At 42.0% G+C, this 11,117-nt stretch overlaps 1 protein-coding gene across 3 annotated transcripts in view; it reads left to right on the top strand.

Annotated features, from left to right (window-relative positions):
- The window catches only part of gnao1a (guanine nucleotide binding protein (G protein), alpha activating activity polypeptide O, a), a 110,506-nt gene that overhangs the window by 78,396 nt on the left and 20,993 nt on the right, over window positions 1–11,117 (top strand). For all 3 annotated transcript variants that reach the window (XM_012924100.5, XM_004569160.6, XM_004569161.6), the window contains exon 4: window positions 2,225–2,385. In XM_012924100.5, the coding sequence (XP_012779554.1) occupies window positions 2,225–2,385 (161 nt within the window). The remainder of the gene's footprint in view (window positions 1–2,224; window positions 2,386–11,117) is intronic.

The following is an 11,117-nucleotide window of genomic DNA, read 5'->3' as shown; positions in this document are numbered from 1 at the left end:
TCAAGAACAATGAGCCTGTTTAGAGCTTTCTAGAAACGATGACGTCGTGCTGTAGGTATGGACTTTGGCAGCAGGCGAGGGAGGATTTCAACATGTGCAAAATACCAAATGGTCTGCAAAATGTAACAAAGTGCAGCAAATGAAACGTGACGGTAACAGATCAGAGCTCAGTTTATCTGAACAAAGTCGACGCCCATCAAATATTTCAATTTCATTCACTTGCATTTCACCTTTAACCTTCATCATCATTCAGCAAATATGAATTTATCACCCAATCAGGTTATTGTTTAGGACAGCAATGTGTGTGTGCGTGTGTGTGTGTTGAAGACAAAAAGACATTCATTACAGCAGTCACTCTGTTACAATTACACGGTGCACACTGGCTTCTTTTGCTGATAAAGGAGTCCAAAGGTCAGGGCTTGGGCATCCTGGCACAACGATCATGTAAGTGTAGAAAAAAGAAATCAATAATGAAAGAGCGAAGGCCGGGAGGGGGCTGGGATCAAACGCTGTGGATCTCCGAGCTGCTTTACTCTGAGCTTATTGGCAAGCTGAAATAAAGTTTGGGTATAACCCAAAGCTAGGAGCGCGGCGCTGACATTTGTAATCACATGCCCCAAACAGCAACTCCTCTTCAGCTGTATCAGTTACCAGGAGCTGATGTAGCTGCCGCCTTTGTCCAGGAGGCAGCCAGTGCAGATCAGCTGGCTCTGCCCCTGAAGGAAGCAGATCACAGCTGTACGACAACAACCGCCTCTTTGGGCCTCTGCAGCTAAAAACAAACAGGCTAAAAAAGCTCTGTCCCTCCCAGCTGCTCTAAAATGTTGAAAGAGGTCTTTTTTGTTCGTGTTTGCTGTTATTAGCCAATAAAGTCCAAATGTTTGAAGTCGACTGTCTGTATGTTGTTGCAGCTTTGTGCTAATCTGGTTTTTACATCACTTCCTGTGGAAACATTGCACCAAGAGAAGAAATGGCTGTCACTCTGTTTTGTCTTCCTTCTTGTCATATTCTTGACATTTTTTTATTTCTGCTTGCCCTCTAATTAATCTAAGGAGCTTGCAAACAAAAGCGTCTGGACTTCTTTGAGTTGCTTGAAGACGTTTCACCTCTCATCCGAGAAGCTTCTTCAGTTCTAAGGTCAAATGGTGGAGAGTCCCAGATATAAACCTAGTGGGAGTTTCCCCCCACAGAGGGACAAAAGGACCCCCTGATGATCCTCTAATCGCCTGAGCCAAGGTGGGAAACTGGGTGTGGGTCACAATCAGCCAGAGTTTCAGGTGAGGTCATTGTGAAACCTGGCCCCACCTTATCATGTGATTTCCTGAGGTCAGATGGCCCAGGATGTGAGTGGGCGTTAAGGCGTCTGGGAAGGATCTCAAAACTGGATTATAGATGGCAGAGAGTTGGTGTCGTAAACCCCGCCTCTGTTCAAAGATGGTCGCTCACAGTGGACATAGATGCTTCTTTCACTCCTCTTTCAAACCATCTGTCCTCTCTGTCCAAAATGTGAACATTGGCATCCTCGAAAGAGTGACCTTTGACCTTTAGATGCAGATGGACTGCTGAGTCTTGTCCTGTGGAGGTGGCTCTTCTGTGTTCCGCTTGTGAAGTGGCTGTTTGGTCTCTCCGATGTAGATCGGTTGGTTTACGACACCAACTCTCTGCCATCTATAATCCAGTTTTGAGATCCCTCCCCAGACGCCTTAACGCTCACTCACATCCTGGGCCATCTGATCTCAGGAAATCACATGACAGGGTGGGGCCAGGTTTCACAATGAGCTCACCTGAAACTCTGGCTGATTGGGACCCACACCCAGTTTCACACCTTAGCTCAGGCGATTAGAGGATCATCAGGGGGTCCTTTTGTCCCTCTGTGGGGGGAAACTCCCACTAGGTTTAAATCTGGGACTCTCCACCATTTGACCTTAGAACTGAAGAAGCTTCTCGGATGAGAGGTGAAACGTCTTCAAGCAACTCAAAGAAGTCCAGACGCTTTTCTTTGCAAGGACACACGTGTTACACGTGTACACATTTCGTGCTACGTCTGAAACTTTTACATTCTAAATATTTCTCACAAAGATGGTTTGATTACATTGTTTACACAGTGCTACACTGTTGTACTCCAGCGTCTCATAATCAGTATGATGCTCTTGTAATGCCACAGCCTCTTCACTCCACTGACAGCGCTAACCTGGAGCTGCCTCCCTGCTGTGTTTTCTTTCAGGCGGATGCTAAGATGGTGTGCGATGTGGTCAGTCGTATGGAGGACACGGAGCCTTACTCTGCTGAGCTGCTCTCCGCCATGATGCGTCTGTGGTCTGACTCGGGCATCCAGGAGTGCTTCAGTCGCGCACGAGAGTACCAGCTCAACGATTCAGCGCAGTAGTACGTCCATGTGCTTATTTCTGCGTGTTTTTGTTGTGAGGCTGTAAACATTATCAATATCAGTACTGAATCCATTATAACAAAAATAAAAACCTAAATCTGATCCAAAAGTTAGCTTAATGAAAAAGTTAGCAGTGTGCTAGCAGCCAAAGCAATCACAGGGAGGTTTTGCCAACTGGTTGGGGAACTGTGTGGTCTGTAGGTCAGTGCGACTTGGACCTCGTTTGCTTCATCTTACATTGACATCTTTATTTAATTACAGACATCTTTGAAGGATTACAAACACAACCAACACGGCCGACAAGTTAATGTTGCCGTCAACTGTCTGCAAAACCTCAGCACCTGGGACGTTTCCGGCTAATGCTAATAGCTTATAGCTAGCTTGCATGGTTAACAACCTGAGAAGCGTGCTGCCTGCAGTTGACCGCTGAACACAAGTTGCTGCGTAACTTTGGACTAAAGCAAATCGCTTCAAACTTTAAGCAACAGACAGTAAACTTTAGCATTTTGTGAATTTCGAGGAAAAAACTAGAAATCCCGTTTGATAAGACTGTCGGCTCAGTAGGGGGAACCCTGAGTTTAAGCATGATTCCCATCCCTTTGGTGGCTGTAGACACAAAGTGTTTGTAGTGATACCCACAGATGCACCAAATCATCACAGCAAATATATTTGTCTTTGTGTTTGCGTCAGCAGATCCCTGATTTACTGAGACCAGATGAATACATGAGTCATTAGTAGCTGCTACACCGCTTTAAACACAACACGTGAACTTAAACACATACACACTACTGTTTATTCATGCAATCATACCCCGCCTATTACAGTCAATCGCCATTACTGGGTCTATCTTATGCTGAGTGCATGTGTAGGTAGGAAGAGAGAGAGAGCGAGTGGGTGGGGTAGAGAGGAAGAAGAAGCAGTCATTTCCCTCAAGTGCCGTGTTTGTCGTTTAATTGTGCTTCTTACATCCAGTAAAATTACAGCACGACATAAAAAAAAAAGATCGTGGCAGAGGACTCAGTGAAAGTTACATGGATGTTATCATTTAAAGATACAGGCTGCGAGAGAAAAGGTAATAAAAGGTCACGTGAAGGGCACAAGGCATGGCGAGAGAGCGAGAGAAATGGAGGAGGCAAAGTGAAGGATCCTTTGAAGGATTACAAACATACTCCTATCAGCATTTACATGTAATCAGTAACTTAAGTAACATCCACTGTGTGTGTGTGTGTGTGTGTGTGTGTGTGTGTGTGTGTGTGTGTGTGTGTGTGTAGTTTGTCTGTGCTAAATGTCACGTTAAAGATTGATGCACTCTGCCACCAGCCTATGAACTGATAGGACACATATCACATGATCAGACCACACTAGGTTCAACCTGTGTGTGTGTGTGTCTTTATTGAAAACCCACCCATACACAAAATTCACGGTTCGGTTCGGTTCGATACTTTGGTGTCACGGTTCGATTTTTTTTCGATACAAAAAAAATGTTCATGCCTTTTTAATTTGTCATTTATTAAAATTATAAATATAGATTTTAACTCAAAAGTACAGTTTTTAAATTTAACCCTAACCCTTGTGCGTGTTTTTTATTTTGACAGCGAATGCGCACCTGCGGACCACTTATGTGCAGCCCTGGTTATTTAGCTCGTCATATCGCAGCCACAGAAATTCTTTTGTCCATGAAACCATAAAGCTGCACTTTCTTTTTGCCTTATAGTCTGATTTGTCATAACTTCTCCGTTTTGTGGTAAGCTTTTCTTTGGCTGTCACTTCTTCACCCTGACCGGTCTTATTTGGCTCAGCAGAACTAAAATATATATCCTGCTGCTTTTACACACGGACTCACATAAGCTCAGCGATTCTCTGCGCGATCAACCTCTCACATGTTTAAGCCGCGGGAGATTTTACTTGTCATGTTTGCATAGTAAGCTAACGATTAATAAGACGATGTCAGAGGAATTGGTGCACAAATTATCATCACTCACAGATCAGTGCTGTCGCTCTCTATACACAGTTCGCACGATTGCAAAGTGAAAGCAAAAAACAAGCACAAATTCAAACGCGACTTCAATATGTCACATATTGACAGTGGCTCACCGATGCCAATGACATAATTACCCAGCTACATTTCTGAAAGAATGCAAAAGCATTGACATATATTTTTCCTACAATAGCCCGACGGGCAGGGCAGAGATAGATTTTGGTAGCCGACTGAAAAAATTGCTAGCCCCAGGACGTCGGGCTAGCGATTTTGCGAGCCCTGTATCTGATTGAGGAATCACTCATCTTTGGAAAAGAGAGTTTATTACAGAGAAATGTCTCTTTCCAAAATAAAAGCTATACTATCCGCTTCTTCTGGGCTATAATCTCAGCAGCATAAGGAGAATCCTGTGCTAACAGCTGTCTAAATGACTCGGCTAAAGTTAGTAGCATGCTTGTTGTTTTTGTCTTTGCACTAGGATGTCGTCGGCGTAAATGTGCAGTCATATTCGTTGTGTTCCCACTAGTGCTTTCAGGTTAATCTCGTTGAAATGACGTTAACGCCACAACACGGCAAATCTCCGTTAACGAGCTACCCCTGATAGCCCCGTGCGTGGGGCTAGACGGCCAACACGTTAACGAGCTAACTGCGCTAACACACTAGTTCCCACCCATGTAATTGAGCATTGCGTGGCACATCCAACATACTGTTTTACTTTGTCCATGACTCGCTTACCTTCAGGGTCATACGTCACATGAAAACCAAAATAATTCCAAACGCCAGATCTGAATGAGGGTGGGGGAGGTTCAGTTTGCCATGTTGCAAGGAGAGCTTAACTTCTGTCTCGCTAGCTTGCCCTGCGCTCTTCCTTCTGACGATGCTGTCTGTGTTGAGCGCTCAGTGAATCTGCGTTCGACTACTCCGCCTAGGCTGCACTGTCGAGCCTAGGCGGAGTAGTCGAACGCAGATTCACTGAGCGCTCAACACAGACAGCATCATCAGAAGGAAAGTTGATAAAATAAATTACAAATTTTGTATTGTTCGATACATATGCGTACCGAACCGAAAGCTCTGTATCGAACGGTTCAATATCGATACGAATATCGTTGCACCCCTATTAAATGGATGCTGTAAGTATTGGCTGAGTTCATCAGGCTAAAAAGACTTGAATACAGAGCTCGTGCATAATGCACAGCTATTACAAACACTCCGTCATCGATGTTGGATAAACGTTACAGTTAAATGTCACAGTCTCTGTTTTGTGCTCAATATATTGATTCTACAGCTTGCATTACATTTGACTATTTAGACTCGCTGTACATGTTATTGGGTCATAATGCAAAGCTGCTTTAGCCATGTTGATCATTTATTAGATCACTGCTATACACAGTGATGCTGGTTTGTCCACTGCAGCGCGTGTGTGTGCGAGTGTGTGTGTGTGTGTGTGCGTGTGTGTGTGTGTGTGTGTGTGTGTGTGTGTGTGTGTGTGTGTGTGTGTGTGTGCGTGTGTGTGCGAGTGTGTGTGTGTGTGTGTGTGTGTGTGTGCGTGTGTGTGTGTGTGCGTGTGTGTGTGTGTGTGTGTGTGTGTGTGCGTGTGTGTGTGTGTGTGTGTGTGATTTCCTGGTCTTCTTCTCATTCGTGCTAAGTAATGACAGGGATTTTTCCTCTGTTGACTCAGAGCACTTTTATGTTGTGGCTAGCTTTCATGGGTTTGCATCACGTAGCTGCTGCTTCTGTAGAAAAGTGCTGGTTTTAAATATGTGTCAGGACATCGCAGTAGGGGACGCATCTAACCAACTAAAGGCTGGTTCCTTAGCAACAGCTATGGGTTAAGACGGTTAAGCCAACCCCTCTCTTGCCATAAAAAAACATAATGCTGCATGGAGATAGTAAATTCTGTGTCACTGTTACAATGGTAATAACAAATTTTATTTAGTTTAAACTTGAAGATAGAGTATATGGGTGTACTGTATGTATTGTGATGTTTATACAATAAATCGTTGCTTTAATGTAAACATGACAAGCTTTTTGTGTTACCGTAAGTATAGAGCTGACAGGCTGCTTATGGCTCTCACTTGATGGATTGTGTTTCTGTAGTGAGCCACTGCACTAGTAAATGGCTCACGTAGAGTCACTGCACTTGAGTTTATACAGCAGGGGATCGATACAGCTGTACTCCATATATCTGGCTCTCTCGTACTCTCTGTGTAAGATGTCCCTGTCGGGTCGGTTTCCTGTTATTGTGGTTGGCTATTACTCCAAAAACAATTTAGAAATGCAGCTCTTCCATGGCACTTTACGGCGGTTTTAGTTAATTAGTGTTCAGTGTTATAGCTTTGTTAACAATACTGCGGGCTGTTGTACTCACAGAGGTTTATTCGTCCATTTTCATGGACATAACTAGCCCAGTTTAGAGTTTTCCCAACTTTAATCACATTTGGAATGACAGCAAACATGAAAGAGATAATTATTGAAATCCCATTTTACTTAAGAACCGTGATTGGATTCTTGCCATTTTCAGAAACAGATAAGGTATATATCAGAATAAAATGTTTAGCTGTAGAATACACATCAAATCATAACCAGTGGGGAATATCAAGCACAGCTGGAAATCTTGTCCATTATCCATATTACCTACACTGTAAAAAAAATTCGTGATACAAAAGTATTTTACTGTGTATTTTACAGTTTTGTACTGTTCTTCTAGAATATCATTAAATTTACATAAATAGACTGTGATATTACATTTCAAATGTAAATTAACGTAAAATCACTGTAAATGTAATAAAACTTAATTTTCTTGTTTGTTAAATGTATCTATCTGTACATATTTAGATTGTTAAAATCAAGGCTGGACTGGACAAAAAATCGGCCCGGGCATTTTGGCCCACCAGGATAAAGATTGAAAATGTGACTTCATTCAGGGGTAAAACCGCAAAGGATTCTGGGAACTCGTGGCAAGAGGTAGTAGCGCACGCAGGCTTTCAATTGAACTCAGTTACACAGCGATAAAAAGAAACCCAAAAAATGTCAAGAAGCTGTTGTATTATTAACTGCAATAGCCGGTCGCATGACAGCCACGGGAAGCCGACGGGTAAAGAGAGTGTTTGTTTGTTTTTTTATCGGATTACGTTGTTGAAGAGAAATTTTTTAAGCCATGTTTCCGAAGTAAGAGCCGACGGATGGTCTGGATATACCAAATATAACGTCCCAGAACACTCCAGCTCACAGGTTAGTCTGCTCCAAGCATTCCCACAAAGGTCAGAGTTTTGTAGTAGTTAATGCGTCATTTTTCTTAACATAATTAGTGATATAGGTTACAAGCAAGTCTGGCGCTGAACAGAAATGGTCGCGCTATGCTCCTTTATTTATTGTGCATAAATAGTGAATTGTCCTGACACAATATTGCGTTTCGCTTCTGTTATTATGGTACATTGACAAAAACATATACTTTTATTCACAGGATAAAACAGGTTTTTTGTATCACTAATTGTCCAGTACGATTACAGCATACAGTATTATTGTCACTGCTACATTTCTGTAATGAACCAGAAATTATTTCTACTACTAATTAATTACCGTTGAGCTCAAAGGTCCTATTAATAAACTGTTAAGGAATGTGTGTTTATGACGACGATTTGTGAGACTGGTAAACTTACCTTTGTTCGTACGATGGTCTTTCGTTCTACACGGTGCATTTCAAGGTCCTGCACCCATCCGTCGGTAAACTGTACCTGGGCTTGTTGCAGTGACCTGAAGTTACTAAACTTCATGAGTGTATGCACTCACTCCAAGAACCGTATGATTATAAATATGAGCGTGGTGAAAGTTGGGCAGCACGCTAACGTCTTTTGTCCACTCTGTGTGCTCGTAAGGGTCTGACCCTTTCACTCCTTTGATTTTTTCCTCGTATCTTTTCTTTGTCTTTTCGTCGAGTCTGTCTTTGTACGGACCGGCATTGTTCTCCTTTTGTTTTGTACATTCCTTTTTTTGCGGCAAAGAAAAAACAAGAAGGTATTGGAACCGGAGAATGAACGTTTTGCGGTGCTGCAAATGCTTGCATTTGATGCGGTACTTGGATTGTTTTGCCACGAGTTCCCAGCATGCAATGCGCAAAAATCACGTGATTGCTAAACAAGGGGGAGGGTGCATCCAGCCTCCTCAGCTGTAATTGGTCCAGCCCAGAGTCAATCATGACCAATTGGCCAATCCAACACCTTTCATTATATATACCCTATATAATATAAAAAAAAAAAAAAAAGATCCATCGGCCCATAAAAACAAAAAATCGCGGTGTACTCCAAACCACCTCTGGCGCTGGTGCCCTACCCTCAATTTTAAATGCATTTAGACACTAAGGGTTTTCGGGAAGAGCCGTGCTGCTCTCTGAGAGGAAGCTAGTACCATGCTCTCCTGAGTTTTAAATGCACTGACCGACTGTTAACTGTATATTTCTGTACATTTAAGTATTATTATTCATAGTGCTGCATTCATTGACCTTTTTTATAGGTAATTTCATTGTTTAATCACATAAAATTCTTCCTAATTTAATGTTTAAAAGCACTTGAAAAAGGCAAAATCCCATGTAAAATTAGGGCAACAAACTGTATTGTCATTACTGAAAATAACCGTATTTTCATGGGAAAGTTATTTTCTGTGATTTTATCGTATTATTTTGGTGCCCCAGCTGCCGGAAAATTACTGTTTTTTTAGGATTTTTTTTTACAGTGTAGTTTTCCAGCCTGGACGGGAACATAAAGTAGAAATCAGCTTGATTGCCGAGCAGTTAGCAGTTAGCGATCAGTCTGACCGTGTCAGAGATCATTGTTCCTTGGCACAGCACTAATTAAGTTAACCACTGTTGTAATTATTAAACACTTTACTGGAAATTTAATAAACAGTGACCCTGTATTTCCCCCCTTAGTAAAATATAACTCTATAGAAGCTACGCCTACAAACATCTGCTGGGCTTATCATGTCTGGTTTGCTAGATTAGCTAGCTACTCAGCTACACATTAGTTAGTAGCCAAAGCCCAATGACGTGGCAGATCAGCATCAAGTCTGTTGAAAGTTGCTTTTGGTCAAGCATTCTTTTAGTGATAAGCCATAATGTTGTATGTACTCCTGAGGTCGGTGTTCATTGACCTAGCGTACCAAGAAGTATGTCCGCTAAAAACAGCCTAACACAGGTTACAAAAAGTCATCTGCCTGTCCGAAGGTGATATGTAGTTGACATTACTGTGTGTTTGAGACCTTTGTGGGACTGCAGCTCTGCACATTATATAATGGCATTTGTGTTAGTGTGAGTTCGTGTGAAAAGGTGTTTCTGTGAAGCCTAACAGCAGAATGGAAACAACCAACAGGAGGAGCGGACGTGTTCTTGTTAGAGAGGGTCAGGCCTCCTGAAGGTCACGAATGGCAAATAACCTAACCCTAACCCTAACCCTTCTTTCTTAGTAAACCTTCTAAGCTCCTCGCAGTTCTTTGGGCTCATTATTTACATTTCCCACGTGCTAGGTTTTGGAAATCTGCTGTTTCTTTGCAAAATGTTTGTGACTTTTCAGTTTGAAATACCGAGTGGTTCACACAAATTGCATGAACCACTCGGCATAATTGATCTGCTTTGGATTGCTTTGTAATGAAGTGCTCTGGTTTGTTTGACTGACTGCCTTGTAATCTAATTAGCATCCTTTCATTTTGTGAATTGAAACATGCTTTAACACCAAGTCACTAATCCAGTCAACGGATGCTGTGTAGAAACATGGTGCGCACATCTTCAGGATGTGGTGCTTGTTTGTTTTCAGTTTCAGAAATAAATCGAGGCTCAGCTGTTCACACTTTCATCTTTGCTCAGGATAAAAATATCCAGTCTTCTTGTGTCCTCCTTACAGCTTTCACATTTTAATCACAATATAATTCAGATTCCTTTCTCTGTAATCAGTTGTTCTTATCGCTGAAGCTGTGACAGTGTACCATCCATTTCTTTTTCTCGTCATCTCTCTAGCTTTTGTCTTTTAAAAGTAACTAATGATCCTCCTAACGGCTCTGAAACAACACTTTGAACAGTTTCTAGATTAAAGATATGCATCTGTGGCACCAAGGCTTTGGGCTAGTCACCTATTACAGTTACATTCAGATGACTCTGTGGACTTTAAACTTGGTTTTCAGTTGATACTTTTACTGATTTTAATTTATTATGCATCTTGTTTATGGCTTTTAATTTTCTTATTTATTTTACTTTATTTGTGTCCAGCACTTTGTGACCACTCGTCTATGGAAGGTGCTTCATGAACACTTTTATAACCTTTGTAAATGTTACTTACTGTCTGTGTCCTTCGCCCCGATGGTGAGATTGACCTTAATTTAAAGAAGGGAATAAACAAGAAAGGAAAAAATGAGGGATTAAACCTTCCAAGGTGCACATTAGCTGGAACCAGAGCAGTATTCAGGTGTTAAAGAGGAAGGCAAGCCTAACAATCACAAAGTGACTCTAACATAACTGTAGCTCTTCCTTCTGTCGCCCTTAGCTGTGTGCTACAGTAGATAGTGTGAGAGCTCGAGTGACTGAGAGAACGATTCTCTGGATTCTGCTGTTCACGATTATTTGATTTATACGTGCACATTAAAAAATAAAGGCCCTCTTCCAGGGATATTCCGTTACATAAGTGAATCCTCCCATTCCCCTTCCTCACTTGTTACCAGGTGGCTGCTCCATGTGGTAACTTTGTATTTCAGACAGACGTTATTCTTCTA

Source organism: Maylandia zebra, linkage group LG7, assembly GCF_041146795.1.
Source record: "Maylandia zebra isolate NMK-2024a linkage group LG7, Mzebra_GT3a, whole genome shotgun sequence".
NCBI lineage: Eukaryota > Metazoa > Chordata > Actinopteri > Cichliformes > Cichlidae > Maylandia > Maylandia zebra.
Note: the sequence above shows the minus strand (reverse complement) of the source record. Positions and strands in the feature narration are given on the sequence as shown.